The 21,708-nt window shown below is 48.9% G+C and overlaps 1 protein-coding gene across 14 annotated transcripts in view; it reads right to left on the bottom strand.

Moving 5' to 3' along the window:
• ZFAT (zinc finger and AT-hook domain containing) overlaps nucleotides 1–21,708 on the bottom strand; it is a 481,085-nt gene that overhangs the window by 286,448 nt on the left and 172,929 nt on the right. For all 14 annotated transcript variants that reach the window (XR_003793519.1, XM_029222687.1, XM_029222683.1 and 11 more), the window contains 5 exons: nucleotides 19,183–20,624; nucleotides 18,141–18,373; nucleotides 8,857–8,944; nucleotides 6,725–6,874; nucleotides 4,847–5,020 (listed from right to left, as the gene is read on the bottom strand). Coding sequence is in view for 13 of the 14 variants with exons in the window: in XM_029222687.1 (XP_029078520.1) it covers nucleotides 4,847–5,020; nucleotides 6,725–6,874; nucleotides 8,857–8,944; nucleotides 18,141–18,373; nucleotides 19,183–20,624 (2,087 nt within the window). In the remaining variant the exon portion in view is untranslated. The remainder of the gene's footprint in view (nucleotides 1–4,846; nucleotides 5,021–6,724; nucleotides 6,875–8,856; nucleotides 8,945–18,140; nucleotides 18,374–19,182; nucleotides 20,625–21,708) is intronic.

The following is a 21,708-nucleotide window of genomic DNA, read 5'->3' as shown; positions in this document are numbered from 1 at the left end:
GCGTAAGTCAAAACTCCCTGCTTGAGGAGCTTACAGTCTAGTGGAAGACACAGAAAATCATGAAAATATATATATATATATAGCACATTAGAGAAAGATAGCTCTAAGAAGAAACAGTAAGAAACATGGAAGAAAGCATGAAGTTAGTGGGAGAGTTCCAGTGGTAGAGACAAAAAAAAGACAAACAAGAAAACTATGCAGTACCCTAGAGAAAGATAAGCCAAAAGAAAAACATAAACACGAGGGGATTTGGGATGATCTGGTGGAATGCTGAGATTTTAAACACACAGTGTAGAGGGAAGAGATAGGAGAACATATGTGTATGTATAACTGATTCACTTTGTTATAAAGCAGAAACTAACACACCATTGTAAAGCAATTATACTCCAATAAGGATGTAAAAAAATAAAAAATAATAAAAAATAAATAAACACACAGTGTAGCCAAGGGAAGGCCTTCCTGAGAGAAGGACTCTCAAGTGGGACCTGAAGGCCATGAACGAAGTATCCATTCAGGCATCTGGCGGGGAGAACACACCAGGCAGGGGGAGGGCAAGTACCCTGAGGTGGGCATGAACCTGGCAGACCTGCAGAGCAGAGAGGAGACGGATCCGTCTGGAGAGAGCAGCGCAGATGAGGCCAGAGATGGGGGCGGGGTGAGGGGGTCAGAGAGATCACGGTTAGGATTTTGGCAGTTACTCTGAGGCGCGTGCAACAGGACTGACTGTGGGGACAGGGCCGAAGCAGGAAAAGCAGCTGGGATGCTGCTGCAAGAACAGAGGCAAGAGGGGACGGCGGCCAAGCCGTGAGGACGCCCAGAAGTGGCAGAATTCTGGATCACGTCGAGGCAAGAACACACAGGATTTGCTAGAGGACCATCTGCAGGGTGTGAGCAAGACAGTCAGCAGTGAGTGACTCGAAGTTTCTGACCCGAGCGCCTGAAAAGGAGCTGCATTTACTGAGATGGCGTAGAGCAGGGGTCGGCAAACTGCGGCCCACGGGCCGAATCCAGCCTGCTTCCTGTTTCGTAACAGCTGGGGGTTAAGAATGGCTTTGACATGTTTCAAGGTTTGTGAAAACAAACTAACTAAAACAAAGAAGAATATGCAGCGGAAGCCCTAGGTGGCTCTCGAAACCTAAAAAATGTACTGTGTCTTTAGAGAGTTTGGTGGCCCCTGGACCACAGGAGACGCACGTGCTAAGTGTGAGGGGCCTTCCAGACACAGGCACAGATACTGAGTGGGCAGCGGCAGATGCAGAGCTGAAGGCTGGGGGCGAGGACGGGGCTGGAAATGGAAGTTTGGAAGCCTTCACGTAAATGGTGTGTAAAGCCATGAGGCAGAGAGGATCACCTAGGGTGAGGGTGCAGAGGGAAGGGTCCTCGCATGGAGCCCTGCGGCCTGGCAAGATGTAGAGGTCAGAGCTGAGGGGGCACCAGGAAAGGAGACTAAGGGGCGGCCAGAAGCATGGGAAGAAGCCCAGACGAGGGGGGCGCGGCGCCTGCCCTTCCAACCTTGCAGCCACTAGGCGAGGGGAGTATAATTATCCCCACTTCACTGAGGAGGAGACTGAGGCTCAGAGAAGTCACTGAGCTGAGGCCACCCTACCAGGCAGTGGCAGGCGAGACTCAAGCCTCCCCAGCTCTGCCTACTTCACGTAGCTTCTCTGAGGAGCAAACTGCTGAACTATTACTGATACAACTGCACGGAAAACCAAATAATTTCAGGCAGGCTTTAAAGCCATGCCTGCTTCTAAATAAAGAGCTAACTCTATGGTTACAGGCTGGGAGCCTCATCAAGGTAGCCAGGCCCCTAGTATAAGCACATTTCCCCGAGGAATTCAAAGCATGTTTCAGCTGTTGTCAAAGAGCTCATGAAGCCATACAGTTTACCCAAAGAAATAATAATTAAATGAGAAAAACTAGATGTCCACAAAAAAAAAGAAGAAAAAGGAATAATATGTGTATGCATAATATTGTAATTTTTAAAAGAGTATCTTGCAAAACAATGTACTAGAGCAAAGTTCATCAAAACAAACCAAAATCCCAGAATACACCCAACATCTTGAGAAATTCTGGCATTTCAAAACAAAATGGAAAGGACTGATTTCTCAATAAATATGTTGAGTCAACCGATAACTGTTGAGAAACAAAGAATCCTATGACAGACCTTGCACCAGAATAAATGTCAAGAATATTAAATTTCATACATGTTATAAACCCACAAAATAAAACTTGAAGAAAATACAAAAGAATTTTCCCCTAAGATGGGGAAGGTTTCTTTTAACATAGAGAAATAAATGGAAATAGGAAAAAACATAAAGGAAGAGACTGACCAATTTAAATATGCTAAGTTATTTCGCATCTATAAAAAGATACACTAAAAACATAGAAGCCCATGGTAAGTTGGAGGGAAATATTTGCACACTGTGACAAACCACTGAGATACAAAAAGCTTTCAGAAGTCAGCAAAACATGGGCGAGAGATGTAACTAACGTTGTTTAAAGCTTTTTGAAAACTGAAAAGGAAAAGAAGAGCCTATAGTTACAGAACAGATCACCAATGGAGATGAACAGCTGGTCTACAACCCAGGACTCCACTCACCAGGCTGGCCTTTGAGAAGGCATGACACCACAGCAAGTGTCAAAACAGACACACAAAGGAGTCCCAGCAGGCCTGGGGAAGAAGTGGTCACCCCAAAGTGAGACCGGAGAAAATGACACTGCACCGCACATTTCCACATCTGAAGCACTCCATTACACTTGCCTCCTAGAATCACAGAGCATCAAGGCTAAAGAGACCCAAGAAATGTTAAGGTCTCACGTCCTTATTTTGCAGCATAACAAGACCGAGGCCCAAGTAGGGAAGAAGCTGGCCCATGAGGATGCCCCTGTCCCACTGTCCTCCTGGTGGTCACACCCAAGAACTGATGCCCTTCTTCACAGACTGGCGAGTGTTTGAAAATAAGACATGACTTTACAAAATACCTCATCCTCCCAAGAATGTCAGGAAAGAAAATGAAGAGTAACAGTGCAAACTTCCTGCTTTGTTAAGAAAATATTTCATAAAGTTTTTTGGGAAGGTCGTGTTACTGCTTTGACTCCACACACATATTTGTCCATCTGAACTCCCCTTCCTGCTGAAGAGCTCAGAGAAGCAAGTGAAGTGACAGGCGGGACAGGCTGAGTGTCCCTGGGATGCCTGCTGTGATACCACTACTTACACCAACCCCATCCCTGCACGACCCAGGACAGCCTGTCCACGATCCCTGATCAGACACGTGCCCCATCTTCTCAGAGCCTTTTGGCACCGAGCCCAGACCTCGGAGCTGGGCACGAGGCCACAGTGCCCTTCCCAGCCCTCCAGACCTGCCCTCACAGCCCAGTGGACACGCCACACCTCCCTGGCTCTGGGGACGGCCGCTTCTCATAACTGGCGCTGTATCATTAGGGATTTCAGCGAATATTGTGCGACCATGTCAAGAAATACCAGTGAGGCTTATTGCTGGAAGAGGTGTAAGAATTCACAAATGATTACAGGACTTAATGCTTTCATTACTCAGGATACGACGGCTTTGCTGTCATTGTATCTTCAATTACTTTGATTATGGATTTTTAAATTTTCAGCACACTGCTTAAGTCTGAACAGCAGGGCTCTGGCTTTGGTTCAGCCTGAGGCAAGCCCTGGTCCTCAATTCTGATGAATCCCAGGCCGAGCATTCGGCTGAGCCCCTCGAGCTCCCTGACAGCGCACAGGACGAGATCCCCTGGAACGATCTTAAAATAAAAGTAGAACCTAATGGCTGGATCATCCTCTACGCTCTGAAATCAAAACTCTCTGTTGAAATCACTTCAGTTTTCATAGTGGACTCCAATTTTTGTATATCATTGTGCTAAAATAACAACTCATTGGTATAGTTTATTAATCTCATCACATGTGATATTGACAAGACCCTCCCAGAACTGGGGTCTAAAGGAACATTTTAAATGTTATATTAGGTCTTTTATGGTTTGGCTGCCTGTCTTCCTAAAATAATTTTGTGATTCAGCCTTTCTTTCTCTGTCGGGCCCCTCTCAAGGCGACCTTCCCGGTCACTGAGACGCACACCCTCCTCCCCAGAGCTCCCGGCCCCTCGCGTCACAGCGCCCGCCTCCCCCATGGCCCATAAGCTTCTCTTCCTCCTGCTATAGCCTAGAAACTTCTTGAAGGCAGGAACTGTTCCTTATTGACCCTGTACCCCAGGCGGAGGGCAACACACAGGAAGAACTGGGTCAGCGGTTCTTGGTGAATGAATGAAACCTGAAATCCACTTAGGTGTACTTTATCAAGGTCAAACCTGCCCAAATGCTGTTTGTATTTTAGACTGAGTCTCATTTTGGACTGAATACGGGAACCCTGAGGTAGCTTGGATGATAAAGAGCATGCCCTTGAAGCATCAAGTCAGGTGTGGTCACGGCCACCCCTCAGGACCGTCAGGCTCGGGTGGGGATGGAGGGCTGAACAGGACTGAAACTTCCAGATCAAGGCCTCCTGAGGATGCCTTATTCCCTGAAGGAGCGTCCCCTCCACATCCACCCCCAACAAGTGCACGTGCACGTGTGCAAGTGCACACACACACACACACACACACACACACACAAGTGTTTAGCAAGCACTGGTGGGGTCAGCACGGCTCCAGCACTGAGCACGGAAGCAGGCGAGCTCACTCTGCTCTCCTTCGCAACGGAAGTTCCAAAGACAGAGGCTCCTTCCTGCTCGAGGTGCAGCCACGGTTTCCACTGGACTCGGGATGTAAGATTCCAACCACACTTTTAGGGGGAAAAGCTCCCTGTGGGGTCACTCACTCACCGTCAGCAGTGTGAAGGAGCTTGTGACTTTTCAATGTCCCTTTTGACTTGAATTTCTTGCCACACATGTCACATAGGTGGGTCTTCTCAGTGCTATGACGATTCATATGAGCCTTGAGGTTACTCTTGCTACGAGTTGCATACTCACACAAAGCACATTTGAAGGGCTTCACACCTACCGGAGGAGAAAAAATAGATATACACGTGTATTCATGTATACGTGTGTGTATCAGAAGGAACATATATGTATACATATCTACACACACGTCTCCTTGTCCATTTTGAATAAAGCAGTGCATGCTGGTCCCTAAACACGCCACACACTTCCCCAGGCCACACTCCTACCCGTGCTACGCCTTCCAACTAGGATGCCCTTTCCTCCTGGGCCTGCAGCAGAATTCCCTGCCTCCCCGTCAGCGCACCCAAATCCCGCCTGTCACTACTGCTGCACTGCTCACAGCACTTTACAGTGGGTAGCTTACACCTCCTCTCCCCACAGTCTGGAACCTCTGAGGGCACAGACTCGAGCATTTGGAGCAGCAGACGTTTACTCACCTGAGTTGAGTTAAAGTGACAGAAATTAACCAAGGGCCTTGGCAAAAGCCACCAGAATCAGGCGCACAGGATCACACGTGAGAACGTATCTCAGTTCACAAAATAAGCAGAGCTTTATCACGCTAGTCGCCGCTGTTGGGCTAACGGCTCGACTGCAGGGGCGTCTTACCCTTTGGCTACTCCTCCTTCGTTCCACAGACACGTACCGAGGACCTATTCTGTAGTAAACACCGAGGGCTGATTTCAAGGCGCGAAGCCCTGGCCCGGCCTTCCCTGTCCAGAGGGAATGGACCGGCAAAGAGCCCTTACCACCTGGTGCGACGCGCTGATGGGGGAGGGGAGCTGTGCCTGCACCTGAACACGGGGTATGACAGGCACGTTTCAGTGAGCCCAGCACGGCCACCCCTCGTCTGTACTACCTGCGACCTTGTGGTCGAGGAGGCCCAGGCTTTAACGAGGCTGCGGGGTGTGCCCGGCGGCACAGAGAGGAGGCGCGTGCGTGCTGGTCAACGAAAAAGCAGCTCCCAGCCTCAGCTTCGGCCCAGCTCCTCCTGCCGTGTCCAGGTTCCTACTCCATCAGCTACTATTCTCTTTACTGAACCGTTCGCTTGATCCCAGATCGTAGAAAATACTTATTCCTTCTCCCTGTGGAGCCGTCCTGCTTGCCTGCCACCAGCACCGCAGGTTCCTAACTCACAGGAAGGGCCCTCCCTGGCCCCAAGCCTCCCAGCCTCATCACCAGGAGAGTAGCGTCCTCTTCCAGGGGCAGAGGCACAGCCCCGCCGTCCCTAACAGCACCCTGACCTCCAACTGCCCAGCGTCCTAGAGCGTGGCCCACATCTCCCTTCACAGGCAAGCACCCCAAGGCATGGCCTACCTTCCTCCTCGCCCGGCTTCGTCTCCACCCAGTCTTCCCCAGCCGGAATCAGAGGACTCTGCCATCCTCCTGGCCTTCCTTCACCCGAGACACCAGCAACTGCCCCCCCCACCCCCCGCCTACCACCACCAGCGCCCCGGGGGCGGCCACCAGAGTTACCACCGTGACCAGGCCAGCGCGGTTGCTGCTCCCCTGAAGCTTGCTTTCCGCCCAGGAGCTGTGGTGATTAGCTTAACTACAGCTCCAACCGGAGCCGTGAAGAATGCACACCGCTGCACACCGCAACTGCAGCTGACTAATGCTTTAAATCTGGCTGACGGACACATTTCTCAGCACACTAAAGAAATTCTAACCACAGGGGATGTGGAGATATAGCTTCCTCCTAAAGAATTCCCAAAGGAAACACAAAATCACAAAGGGGCTCCATTTTGATGGAGGAATACTCACCTTCATGAGCCCAAATATGACGCTGAAGGTCTGAGCCATTCTTCATGAAATAGAAATCACAATACGGGCATTTCATGGCTCTCTTTCCAATGAGCCCTTTCAGCTGCACCCTCCTCCCGAGAACCTCGGAAATGGTGCTCATGGAAACCTCTAGAAGAAAAGCAGGATGAGAACTAGAAGCAGCCAAAGAACAGTGGTTCAAGTTAGACGTCAGTGAGCCTCCTGACAGAACCTGCACCTCCGCTCAACCCCAGCAGCTCTGAGGCGGCAAGTTAACCATGTGCCTCGTGGCGTCACGTGATAGGACTTCTGCCTAAAAAGTCAAACCAGAATCTAAGCGAGTCTCAGAGCTAAATTTCTGTTAACACAAAATGTGTGGGATGGAGAAACAGTATCACGAGGCCACAGTAGGACAAAGGCAGAATGTGAAACCACTCAGGAAAAGAGACTCAGTTTCCCCAACAAATTAACGTCATGGGGAAAAAAGCAGGGCTGGGGGTGTCCTGCAGAACACAAGAAACTTAGGTGACATAACAACTCGATTCAAACAAACCAACTGTAAAAAGGAAGTCTGTGTCAACTGAGGAAACTTTAAATGGACTAATACTAACTGATAATAAGAAACTACTTTTAATACTGTTTTAATGGTGATGTGTTAGCTCTGTTTTTTAAAAGTCCTTGTTGGTTGGAGATGCAGGCTGAAGCTTTTTTATGGGGAAATCACATCATGTTGGGATATACTGTAGAATATTTGAGGGAAAAAAGTGGGGGTCAGTTTCTGCCAGCAGCTTGACCAAACATAGACAACTATGGAAGCCGAGTTATGGGTACCTGGCTGTTCTTTATATTATTCTGCGTATTTTGTACCCATTTGAAATTTTACGTAATAAAAAATTTAAAATAATAAGCAAAAGTTGAAGGGGTTAAATGGGTATCCCTGGCCCACACTGGACACAGGTTACACAGGACGCGGGTTAACACGGGGAGGACAAAACTGGGCAGTCAGAGAATCACATAACCCACGTGTCCCCACGTGGAGGAAGGCCACAAGGCTCCCCGATCCCAGAAGAAACATGAGGGTTAGCGCACTTCCGTTATTTCTTCATTTTTCTCCAGTATCATCTTTAATCAGTGGGTCAGTTCCCCAATAGGAGGAGCAGACACAAAGTAAGAGAAAGAGAAAAGGGACACGGACCTAGCTGCTCTGTTCCCCATTTATGCACACACAGCATACATCTGCACTCATGGGCCCCGAGCGATGTGGCACCGGGGGTCTGGGGACAAGCCGCTAAGGATGGCGGCCCTGCCTCAAGGCTCTTGGGCAGCGGGAGAATACCAGTGCCTAGAGTACAGGGGTGAGTGCACCGTGACGGTCCGCATGGAGGGGGGGCCACCAAAGGCTCCCCAAGGTGGCTCTGAGGGAGGACGTCGAGAATACCCAGGAATTGACTGGGCAGAACCAAGGAGCAGGGTCCCAGGCAGTGAGAACAAAAGTGACAAGGCATGTGATGCCCAGGGAGTTTGGGGCTTGAGGACACCAAAGATGATGGTCACTCCAACTCACTGGGTTCCTCAGCCTGGGAGGGAGCCTACACCCCTTGTAAACCATCACTTGGTTCAGGAACCTACCAATGGGGCCAAGGAAGTAGAATATGTGTCGGGTCTGCACTGGGTAAGTGACCCGTCTAAAGGCAGTCACAGTTACTATTAAAAGGGGAAGGGAGCACAGGGAACTCTACTCAATACTCTGTAATGGCCTATATGGGAAAAGAATCTAAAAAAAAAAAAAGAATGGACATATGTATATGTATAAATGACTCACTTTGCTGTACACCTGAAACTAACAGAACATTGTAAATCAACTATACTCTAAGAAAAATTTTTTACAAAAGGTGGGGGTAATCATGAGACTGGGGCAGACATATCTGAAGACCAGATAAAAGGATAAAATGAAGCACATAATTATATAAACTCCTGAGCTTTAAAAAAAAGTTAATTCTTGCCCTTGAATTTACTCATATCTTTATTCCCTCTTATATTTCCATTTAATACAGTTGATATATAATGCTGTGTCTTAAAATAAACATAAGCATCTTAAAATCAATCTCCCACTCTAAGATGCATAACCTTACCGGGATGGTTGGTCTTGATATGTGACTTTATCAGTCGATCTTCTGAAAAAGACTTTTCACACACAGGACAAGAATAACTCCTTTTGTCCTTAACAGAAAGAGAGCATAATCAATGGACCGTCTCGTTTAAAACTCAGGCTCTGTGGAAAAATACCACCACCACCACCATCACCGTCACAGCTAGATGCACAGCGCGCCTTTCCCAGCGCCTGGCATGCAGCCCGCAGCTGGCCCCGCACAGCCCGGGGAGCTCAAGGGCAGTGGGGCAATGGCCTCACCTGCATTTCAGGAGGGAGGGACGGGCCTTAGAGACAACGGACCTGTGGAGGTGGCCAGGCCAGGGGAGGGCGGGGCTCGGCCTCGAGGTCTACCATGCAGACCAGGGCTGCTCCACAGCCCGACACGTATTCTGCCCTCCAGTGCTCAAGGCATGGTGTGTGTGAGGGGTTCATATAAGTTATCTTATTGAGACTCGTGACCACTCTTGAAGGACAGGCATTATTACGCTTTTACAGATTAAGAAACCAAGACCAAGGGCAAAGAGCCCCAGGTCTGCGAGAAAGAGGCAGCATCGGAACCCGAGGGTACGGACGCCCACCCCAGGCTCCGACCACTCCAAGGCCACGTCCCACCCAGGCTGCAGGTAAGGGGCTCGCTCTGTGCATCTGCTGGCTCATCAACACACCTGCCTGCAGTGCCACGTTCTCAATTAGGAAGAAGCTTTTGTGAAGGATCACGCCATTGCTCATCCGCCTTTCCTCTCAGAGTAATGCCATTTCACAAGACAGTTCTTCAGAGGGTGGGTGTTATGGGTTAAATTCTGCCCCCACAGATTCATGTGTTGAAGTCCTAACCCCCAGTACCTCAGAATATGACCTTATTTGGAAATATGGTCATTACAGATGTAATTAGTTAAGATGAGTTTGCAGGCCCTAATTCAATATGACTAGTGTCCTTGAGTGGCACGGACTTATATATATACTACCAAATGTAAAACAGATAGCTAGTGGGAAGCAGCTGCATAGCACAGGGAGATCAGCTCAGTGCTTTGTGACCACCTAGAGGGGTGAGGTAAGGAGGGTGGGAGGGAGACGCAAGAAGGAGGGGATATGGGGATACATGTATATGTATAGCTGATTCACTTTGTTATAAAGCAGAAACTAACGCACCATTGTGAAGCAATTATACTATAATAAAGATGTTGAAAAATAAAAAAATTTTTAAAAAGAGGAAATGTAGACAGAGACCTGCAAGAGGGAGAACACCATGTCTTCATGGGAGAGAGAAAATACCCAAACCCACCCCAAGAGAAGAAAATTACAAGCCAGTATCTCTCAAGAACATAGATGCAAATATTCTCGACAAAATATTAGCACATAAAACCCAAAATGTTTAAAAAGAACTATACACCACAACCAAGTGGGATTTATCCCAGGTACAAGGTTGCTTCAACATTCTAAAATCAATTAATGTAATCCATCACATCAACAGGCTAAGAAATAAAAACCACATGATAATATCAATAGAGGCAGAAAAATAATTTGGCAAAATCCAATACCTATTCATGATAAGCAATCTCAGTAAAGCAGGAATAGAGGGGAAGCTCCTCAACTTGATAAAGAGTATCTACAAACAACCTATAGCTAACATTATACTTAATGGTGAGAAACCAGAGACTTTCCCACTAAGATTAGAAACAAAGCAAGGATGTCCCCTCCCAGCACTCTGTTTTAACATCATAGCTGAAGTCTTAGCTAATGCAGTAAGACAAGAAAAGGAAATAAAATATATAGAGATTGAGAAAGAAGAAATTAAAATTGTCTTTGTTTGCAGATGACATAATCACCTATGTAGAAATTCTAAAAGAACAGACAAAAACATTCCTGGAGCTAACAAGCGATTATGGCAAGTTACAGGATACAAGGTTAATATACAAAAGTCAATTGCTTTCCTATATACTAGAAATGAACAAGTGGAATTTGAAATTAAAAACACAATACTACTTACATTAGCACACAAAAAATTCAGTGCTTAGGTATAACTCTAACAAAATATGTACAAGATCTATATGAGGAAAACTTCAAAACTGATAAAGGGAATCAAAGAACTAAATAAATGGAGAGCTATTCCAGGTTCAAGGATAGGAAGACTCATCGTTGTCAGACGTCAGTTCTTCCCAATTTGATCTACAGATTCAATGCAATCTCAATCAAAACCTCAGCAAGTTATTTTGTGGGTACTGACAAACTGATTATAAAGTTTATATGGAGAGGCAAAAGACCCAGAAGCCAACAAAAAATACTGGAGGAGAAGAACAAAGTTGGAGGACTGACATTACTCAACTTCTAGACTTACTATAAAGCTACAGTGATGAAGAGTATGTGATACTGGTGAAATAACAGACAAATAGATCAAATGGAACAGAACAGAGTCCAGAAACAGACTCTCTTAAATACAGTCAATGGATCTTTGACACACGAGCAAATGCTACACAATGGATCAAAGACAGTTTTCTCAGGCTTCCCTGGCAGAACAGTGGTTAAGAATCCACCTGCCAACACAGGGGACATGGGTTTGAGTCCTGGTCTGGGAAGATCCCACATGCCACAGAGCAACTAAGCCCGTGCACCACAACTACTGAGCCTGCGTGCCTAGAGCCCATGCTCCGCAACAACAGAAGACACTGCAACGAGAAACCCACACACCACAACGAAGAGTAGCCCCCGCTCGCCGCAACTAGAGAAAGCCCACGCACAGCAACGAAGACCCAATGCAGCCAAAAATAAATAATTAATTAATTTAAAAAAAAAGATAGTTATCTCAACAAATGATGCTGAAACTGGACAGGCACATGCAAAAGAAAAAAAAAACGAACCTAGACAAAAACCTTACACCCTTCCACAAATATTAACTAATAATGGATCACAGATCTAAATGCAAAATACAAAACTATAAAATTCCTAGAACACACAGGAGAAAACCTGGATGACCTGGAGTATGGTAATGATTTTTTAGATATAACCCCGAAGGCATTACCCTTGAAAGAGAAAAGAATTGATAAACTAGACTCCATTAAAATTAAAAATTTCTGCTCCGTGAAAGACACTGTCAAGAGAATGAAAAAACAAGCCACAGACTGAGAGAAAATATTTTCAAAAGTTACATCTGAAATAGGCCAAAGACCTGAACAGACACCCTACCAAAGTGGATATACAAATGGCAAGTAAGCATATGAAAAGATGTTCCACATCATATGTCATCAGAGAAATGCAACTCAAAACGACAAGGTACCATTACATACCTACAGAATGATCCAAATGTAGAACACTGACAACACCAAGAGCCGGTGAGGATGTGGGGCAATGGAAACTCTCATTCATTGCTGGTGGGGATGCAAAATGGTGCAGCCACTTTGGAAGGCAGTTTCTCTCAAAACTGAAATACTCTTACCATATGACCCAACAATTGCACTCCTTGGTATCTATCCTAATGAACTGAAAACTTATGTCCACACAAAAACCTACACACGGATGAAGCAGCTTTATTCATAACTGCCAAAACTTAGAAGCAACCAAGATGTCCTTCAGCATATGAATGGACAAATTGTGGTACAACCAAACAATGGACTGTTATTCAGTGCTAAGAAGAAATGAGCTATCAAGCCATGAAAAGATGTGAAAGAAACTTAAATGCATATTACTAGGAGAAAAAAAGCCAATCTGAAAAGGCTACATATTATATGATTCCAACTATAAGACATTCTGAAAACAGCAAAATGATGGCGACAGTAAAGGGATCCGTGGTAGCCAGGGAGTAGAGGGGAGAGAGGGGTGGACAGGAAGAGCAAGGAGGATTTTCAGGGCAGTGAAACTACGCTGTGGGGTACTATAATGAGGGGTATGCATCAGTAAACATTTGTCCAGATCCCAAAAATGTGCAGCACCGAGTGGACCCCAATGTAAACTATGGACTCTGGGTGTTACTCACGTGTCAACGTAGGTTTATCGACTGTAACAAAGGTAGCGCTAAGGTATGGGATGTCAAGAGTGCAGGAGGCTGTGCACATGTGGCGATAGTGGGTACACAGGGAAATCTCCGTACTTTCTGCCCAGTTTTGCAGTGGCCGATGCCACCGACTTCCACCCAGGCTACATCACAGGGTCCAGGCTTGTCAATGTACTCCCATCAGTGACCTCCTATGCCCTTGACCTTCCAGGTCACCCCATCACTCCTGGCACCTGCACACAGGAACTGGTGCTCTCACGCCCTTTTGAAAGACGTCCCGGGCAGCACACACCCTGGAGGAGGCCTGTCGCCACCCATGGCTGCCCCAGTGTCCTCACCATCAGAGCTGATGGAGGCATTCAGAAGGGCTTTGAAGGAGTTTACACTGATCTCTCCTGAGCCCTTGCTGTTTGATTTTTTTTCTTTTAATCTCTGATAGCCTGAAAGCAATTTATCTTAGAGCTTATCAGGGTCCCTCACTTCTTGATGCCTTTGAAGACCGTCGGAAGGATGCAGGCAGTGAGACAGGGTGTTGGAGAAGGGTGCACTCTAAGGACTCATTTATTTCTTTTGCAGAAACCTCAGTCCCCGACCGGAGATGAAAACCCAAACTGACACAGCAAACTTAAAAAGCACAGTGGTGAAAAGAGTTCTCGGCAGAGGAGGAGAGAGCGCCCCGCGCCGTAATGGCGGTAAAAGAGCCCAGCCCTCGCAGTTTGTTTGCTCTGATGGAAATGGCCTTCAAAGCCACACAGGACTCTTTGAAAGAAGGCAGGTGGCAGCAGACGGCAGTGGCCATGGGGTGTGGGGCGGAGGCGGGGCGGGAGCAGCTCCGGGGCTGAAGCTCTGAGCGCGGCTCGCAGCTCTGGACGAACCCCGCCTTGGCCTACGCCTCTGTGGCAGGTTCCTCGGCCCCCGAAGCCACAGGGCAATTCTCAAGCCTGAAACCAGTGGTGGGTGGAAAATATCAAATCTACCTCCACCCTGCCACCAAGTGTATTAACGATCACATAAGTACACCTATAAAGTATCTAACATCAGGTTAAAAAAATAAGGTGGGAGATTCCACTCTGAACAATTTCTCAGGAATAAAAAGGCCACGGACTGACTCATTTATTCCTCAAACCTTCCGGGGCCCCTGTGCTGTGCCGGACATAGTACTGGGGACAAAGGTGGGAGACTCTGGCCCTGCCCTCAAGGGGCTCATAAAGTGGTGAGAACTGCCAGCACACAGAGGCCACTAATCATCGTGGGACACAGAGCAAGTGTGACAGACAAGAAAACTGACACTTCCATCGTGGCTAATTTAACAAGTTAGAAAAGAGCCAGAAACGTGCTCCATATGGGATTTCAACTCCAGGCTCTTCCTGTCCACTGAGCGCGGCTGAGCGCTGCTCTGCTTTGCAGGCCGTGCCCCTCACTTCCAGCCTCGGGCTTGCTAACAGGCAGCTGTTTTAGAACCAGGAAACTCCGCTTGCCAGAGGTCCCCAGCACTGCGGATAGATGCTCAAACAGGGCAGCACAGAAACAGGCAGTCTGCGACCACGTAAGAAAAGACCATACTCTTGCAGCTCTTAGAAAGGAAAAGCCTTTTGTCCAATTGCTTTAGTTGAATACCATTTTACTCTACTTTAAAAAAAAAAACTATAGACAGACCCATTTATTTCCAGAAAGATATTGGAGGTCGCTCCATCTACTTCTCTGTGTTGGCAATATATTATTTTAGTTTACTTCCAGCAAGGACACGTAAGATTTCATAAATACATTTACCTTTATAGCCAAATACAGTCTACACACTTCTCGAAGACAGGCATTAATTTTAAACGTTTGTTGAAAGGCCACCTCACCCTGGATGGAAGCACCACCACCACTGTTACTATTCCTCCTCCCTCCTCCTGCCACCACTACTAAAAAGGAGGAGCTGGTGTAGACCGGCCTCCCTGTCACGCCTGGACCTGTGCTGGGTCCCTCACAATCGTTATCTCACTAACTTCCCACAGCAACCCCGGAGGCGGGGACTGCCACCCCACTTTCCAGACGAGAGGTCAGAGAGGTTAGGTCGTGAAGCCACACCACTTGCAGATGGTGGAGTCTGAATGCCAAAATGTGCCCGCTCTTCCCAAGTGTGGACTTGTAACTGCTACAGTGCCCTGAGCACTGGGTGCCTGAGAGATCTTCTGAGAAGGGACACGAGCCAGAGACAAAGGGGACAGACTGACATATCCTGAACATACACCATAAGCTCGACTTCCTGCTGTGTCAAATGTCTGTATCAGGGCGAACTTATTTAAACAACAGGTTCCCAGGTCCGCCCCTCCAAATTATGGTGGAGGTCTGAGCCAGGAATCTCATTCAAAACGTGTACCCCCAAGTAATTTTGATTCAGGATGTCATAACTTACATCATCGGGGTCAGTGACTTACAAAGTTATTTAATGAGACCTACACAGACATCACCACCCAGAACATACTTGCACACACAGTGGCATATAAACACACTGAAACACAGGACAAAAGGTCTCAGAAAACAATACCTATTACCTTGTCATGGGTAAATAGTGCTGATCATTTCTATTTCATTCTATTCCATTTCATTTTTAAGATAAACTGGTTGTAATCCACTAATTTCACAACCCTATAATGGATCATGACCTGGGGGCTGAAAAAACACTGACCTGGCTGTTCTATACTTAATTTCTAGTTTAATCCTCACAATCCTGAGAGGTTGGAGAGAGTACCATATCTCCATTTTACAGATGACAAAACTGAGGCTTAGGGAAGCAAAGCAATTTGCCCAGGATCACAGAGGTGGATATGGGGTCTTAACTCTAACATGCTAGAACCCAAAGCCTGCCTTTTATTGTACAGAAACCATGTTTTCTCAAGTCTCCCTTTCACAAAGTTTGCACAGTGCTGTAAATAAAATAGGTTTGCTCCAGTCATTGACTAACTCCTTTGACCAGGTCCCCACGTTTCCTTGATGCCAACACATCCTTGACTCCAAGTCACGCCATCTGGCTACTAATGGGAGGGAGGAGGTGATGGGAAGAAGCTACATTAAATGTACACACACCTTCCAGTCATTAGGTGTATCTTTAGCTAAGAAACGGTTGTTGAGAGTCACAGAAACGGGCACTCAGCCAAATTATCCTGGAGTCCTAGTGCAACCAGAATGGACATGACTATAGGCTCATTTGGGGAGGGACAGAGGGGGATGCATTCTACTTTAAATTTCCTTAGTTTTTTCACCACATGGGAATCTGTGTTGCAAAGAAGTAAGTGTTGGATGGAATGTGAGAGCCCAACCAGACTTTCAGCGCACCTGGCCCCATCTCTCTGGGTTACAGGCAAGGAAACCAAGGCCCCCACGGACGTGGGGACTGGACCCAGGTCAGAACGGCACCGGGCTCCCTGCCGGAGAGACACCTCCCCACGCTTGACCAGCGTCCTTAGGCACCTTCACATAACAAAGCTCGTTTGTGCTCTCTCCTTGGAGCCTCACCACCACCCTGAGAAAGTGGGGTGCGGTATGCACACCATTATTGCATATATATATATATATATATATATATATATATATATATATATATAATGACTCCTTTTACACGAAGGGTCCAGAATGGGCAGATCCATGGAGACAGAAAGTAGACGGGTCGTTGCCTAGGAACTCAGGGAGGAGAAATAAGTGATGACAGACAATGGGAGGTCTTTCCACCGTGTCACCATCCCCTTGGTGCCTGTGGCTTCATCACAGACATAACTGACAGGCTCTAAAGACAAATACGGTCTAAGCTCAAAACACTGGAACCTGTTTTCATAAAGAATGCTCTCTTCCCACATCGGCAACACAGTCCGCCTGCCTCAGGGAGAGCGCGTAGTCATTCGACGCCCCAGGTAAATGCGTGTGCTGCCTGTGAGTAAACAGGAATAGCACACCTGTCATGCCCCACACGCACAGAGAGAGAGAGAGAGAGAGAGAGAGAGAGGAGAACGGGAACTAAGAGGTACCAAGTGACGTACAGCAGCTGTCACGCAGTCACCTATACAAGCTGAGCCAGGTTCTTTACCTACAGCACTCCGTTTTAACCTCCCAATAACCCAGGAGACCCATACACATACACAAAGACATACACATGCACACATGTGCGCTATGTGTTCAGGGGTGTGTGCGGTACGTGTGTACACATGTGTAGACTGCATGGGTGGATGTGTGTGCATATGTGTGTATGTATACGTGTGTGTGTGTGTGTGTACAAAGCTGATATACTGTTTAATATACATTTTATATAGAAGGCTACCAAGTCTCAGAAGGGACGAGTGACTTGTCCAGCACCACACAGCCTGTGCAGATACTGGAGACAACACCTGAACCCAGGTATCCAACCCCAAAGCGCAGGCTCTTACCTACCCACGAAACCCAAAACACCCTGACTTCACCCTTGGTAACAAACTGCTGGAGCGTTAGTGATTTTTAGGCCAGAAAACGGAGGCGGCGCATCAAGTTTCTGAAGCCTCATGGTGCGCAGTCTGTGGCCTAGAAAGGAATGCAGTTAAAGCAGAACCACACCTGGGGCCAGGTGCGCCTCCTTTATAACTTGGAGAGTCTCAAATCACTCTCAGGTGTCAGCCTCTCAAGTTAGAGTAGCATTTGCTAAAATAAACATTCACTCGTGTCACATGTTCAACACCCACCAGAGAATTAAACACATTTTGCCACCATGAATATTAACAGCACCTTGAATTAACATATCACTTTTTTTTAAAGTGCTTTACAGACACTCTTCCGTAGACTTTCCAAGAAACAGCACAGTGATACGACAACGGTGATCATCAGCGTTTACTGTGCTCTCACTATGACCCGAACACCGCACTTAGCACTTGACAGGCATCATCTAACTCACTCTCTCAACAGCTTTTAGTGGCGGCTATTCTTATTATCATCCCTGTTATTAAGGGTTATTTAAAACATCATTTAAGAAACGCTTGCTTTACTCCTATTCTGCAGACTTTCTCCGATGCTTAAAAATCTGCATAGAAAAGCAAATTTATTCGATGTAACCTTTTTTCCAACATATGTGAGGCTGTCCCTGTGACAGGAACCCTGGGATGGAGGCCTTTGTAAAGTGGAGGGCCTGCTTCGTGAGAAGGACCTCCCCATTTTCCGGGGAAGACGCCCACACACGGGGCTCACGGGGAGCACGGGCGCCTCCGTATGCATCACTGTGAGGAAGCAGGGAGCACCCAGGGGAGACGGGGCTGCCGCTCGGGCGCGCTACTTACCAGCTCTGTGTGAACTTTAAGATGTGCCTGCAGCTTATATTTATCTGGAGTCGAGTAGTCACAGCCGTCAGTGGGACACTTCAGCAAGATGTTACTGTGTTTCTGAATTACATGGCGTTTAAGGCAGTTTTTGGTGATGGAAGAATAATGACACTGGGAGCAATAATACAGATGTTCCCGGGTGTGGGTGCGGACATGCATGTCAAAATGCACTTGGTACCAAAAAAGTTTGCCTAAAAAAATATTTTCACATGAGAACAAGGAAGTTTCTTTTATCCTGAAGTTGATTTCTTTTAATTAGTATTATTTTTAACTACTATATTTCTCTCCCTCTCATGCTTGTCCGGGTCACCCTTCACACTTTGCACCACATCTCTGGCTGGACATGACTTTTCAAAGGTGGCAGGTGGCAAATATTAAGGGTGCTACTACTTCTGCATGATGTCACAGCTGGGAGAGGAGGAAACGGATGTTTATCGAGGACCAATTACGGTGCCAACTACCTTTATGCACACGCGTGAAATCAACGAGGCTCTGAACTCTGCTGACACCTGGGCCATCTACATCCTGTCCTGCCAGCTCTCCACGAGACCAGAGGCCACGCTTTCACGGCAAGCTGGGAGGGTTGCATTCGGGGTCTCCCTACAAAGAGCTGCAGCCACTTCTGTGATCTCTCTCTGCTCATCTAGGACACGGCCACAGCTTAAAGCTCGACTTTAAACTTGTCACGTGCCAGAAGAAAGGTGCTTCTTGGCTAAAGTTCTGGCAGAGGCCGTGGGCTAAGCGTCCGCCTGCACGCCTGACGGAGCCAGCACGGTTAGCTGTCCCGCCATCCTGGCTGCCTTCACAGGCTTCACGAGCTAAACTGCACGCACCACTGTGCACATCACTATCTACGAATGACGGCTAGCTCACTTAGAAGGCGTTCTGTGCAAAGAGACACGAGCTCAACTCAAACACCAGGTGACCCATAGCCAGGCGGGGACGGGAGGGGCTGCTGGGAAGACAGGCCCCAGCCTCGCGCCCCGGCGCCCCCCCTTACCACAGTATTCGCACTCCAGGTCGCCATACACCTTCCGGATCCTCTCGCACAGGCCGGTATTCATGCGCCTCTTCTGTAAACTGTCCAGGATCTTCATGAACGCAGTGACGCCCGCCCGGTGCTCGGGGAGGGGCGTGCAAGAGTCAGGCCGGCACAGGGCCGCGTCCCTCCCACCAGTTCCCGGAGGAGGGTCTGAGGCCTCGGCTGGGTTTGCCCTGAGACCCCTGCCGGGATCTGGGCCGTCGGATGGGAGGGCAGCCACTTGCTGCCCTTCAGCCGGGGGGCTCTCGGCGCCCTGGGCTTCCGGGTTTGCTGCGGCGCCTTTGGCCTTGGACAGCAGTGGTGCGACGTCCTGGCCCTGAGCTGGACTGGAGCCTCCCTGCTGGGTGTGCAAGGTCTTCTCCGGAGCAGCCAGAGCCTCGGCAGAGGAGGGATCACTCTTCAACAGGAACTCATCGGAAACCACCGCGTACCGACGAAGGTCGGAGGACACCGCGGAGGCCGCCAGCTCGCAGGGTGCTGGGGCGGCGCTGTCTGCCTGGGCGGCGGCCGAGCACACAGGCGCGGCGGGCACCTCTGTTGGGGCCTCGGACCCCTCCTCGGGACGAGCGTCCCCAGCGCCGGCCGCCTCCTTGGGTGCGTTCACCCCTTGGAACGCAAACTCCTCTTCCGCCAGCTGCAGCTGCCCGCCCAGGGCCTCCTGCTGGATGTCCCCGCCGGGCCCCAGGAGGCAGAAGCTCTGGTTGATGGAGCTGGTGAAGACCAGGGTCTCCTGGGCGGCCCCGTGCGCCTCCTTGATGTGGGCGCGCAGGCGGATGGAGCTGACGAACTTCTTGAGGCAGAGGGCACAGACGTACACGAACGGGTGCTTCCTGACGTGCAGCTCCAGCGCCTGGTACTTGGTGGCCCCATGGCCGCAGAGCTCGCAGGCGAAGGGCCACTTGTCGCCGTGGACCAGCATGTGGCGGTCGCGGTCCAGCTCGTTCTTGAACTTGCGCTCGCAGATGTGGCAGTCGTAGAGCAGCTGCCGCTTGCCCTCCCTCGTCATCAGGCAGAGCTCGTCCAGGGCCTCCTGGACCTTCTTGTCCTGCGGGTCGTGTGCGTCGCGGATGTGCTTGATGAGGTTCTTGACATCCGAGTACTTCTTCTTGCAGAAGCGGCAGTGCTGCTTGATCTTCTTGTGCACGCGCTCCACGTGCACCTTGAGGTGGCCCTTGCTCAGGCAGGTGAAGGAACAGCAGTCGCAGGCGAACTTCTCGCCCGTGTGCTTGCGCAGGTGCACGTTGAGGTTGGCCTTGATGGCGCTGGCGTAGCTGCACTGGGGGCACTTGTACGGCTTCTCGTTGGTGTGGATCCGCAGGTGGGCCTGCAGCGAGTGCTTGAACTTGAAGACCTTGTTGCAGTACTCACAGGTGAAGATCTTGAGCTGGGTGGGCCCGAGCCTAGAAACAGAAGACAGCACCATTACGGGTGGAGATCCGGCACCTTCCTGATGACCCCTACTTCCTTCCAGCTGCCGAACACCGAAGGCTTAAAAGTGAGCTAAAAGGGGCTGAGGACGGACACATACATTCATTCATCAACAAACAGGACGGGAAGACGTAGAGCGGACCAGGCGCACACGGAGAGGAAGACCGGGCCCCTGCTGCCCTGGCGCTGGGAGACAGGAGGCAGGTCTGCACACGGCTGCAGGACAGTGTGCAAGTGGCGACAGGTGCACGTGCGGGCAAAAGAGAAGGCGCCCTCTAACACAGATGAAGGTAGTTGGGCAGAGGAGATGCCTGAGTTGAGGGATGCAGAATAAGGAAGAGGGAGGCAAGAGAAGGCAGAGGGGTGTGTCATTTGCTAGGCACACAGCAGCCAGCGGTGCTCCAAAGCTGACCCGGACGAATTCCGAGGTATTCTAACAGGACCAGTCTTAATGGAATGAACTCAGTCTGCTCCATGAAACTAGATACGACCTGCTTGGGTTTGTTCAATAGTTTTGATCATCCAGATTCGCCTATTCATTCCATCAACTGTCAGGGTAACACTCTTTCTCTCTGCTGCAAGTTTCCATGTGAGGGCCACTCTTTCGTGAAAGAGCCCTGGCCTTTTTCCACATCCTCACTTCCCCCCAGGAAAAGGGAACTGGCGTATCTGAGCGGGGACTTTAGAACAGGATCAAGCCTCTACAGCCGTGCTCACTCCTGCCTTTCTGGTGAGAAGGCGTCTGCCTGTGGACAGCACGTGACACGGTAGGCACTTAGCCAGGAGAGTCTGGCGGCGGCAGTCAAGGACCGAGATGGGGGGAGGCAGACGTGCAGGACAGCCAGCGGGAGCTCAATGTGACCTGCCCCAGGCTCCCTTCTCCCATGGCTCCACCAGTCATGGGCCTGACGTGTGAGCCCCCGTCTTCTTCCTCCTCCAGCATGTCTGGTTCAGAACTCAGACAGGGAAAGTAAGGTTGTTCAACTGCCATTTGTTAAACTCAGATATCATTAATTAATAAGTGATTGCCATTTTATTACCACTCGCCTGTGTGTT

This window comes from Monodon monoceros, unplaced genomic scaffold, assembly GCF_005190385.1.
Source record: "Monodon monoceros isolate NGI ecotype Baffin Bay Population unplaced genomic scaffold, NGI_Narwhal_1 Super_Scaffold_14, whole genome shotgun sequence".
In the NCBI taxonomy this organism is placed as follows: domain Eukaryota; kingdom Metazoa; phylum Chordata; class Mammalia; order Artiodactyla; family Monodontidae; genus Monodon; species Monodon monoceros.
This window is presented reverse-complemented; position numbering and strand designations above follow the sequence as displayed.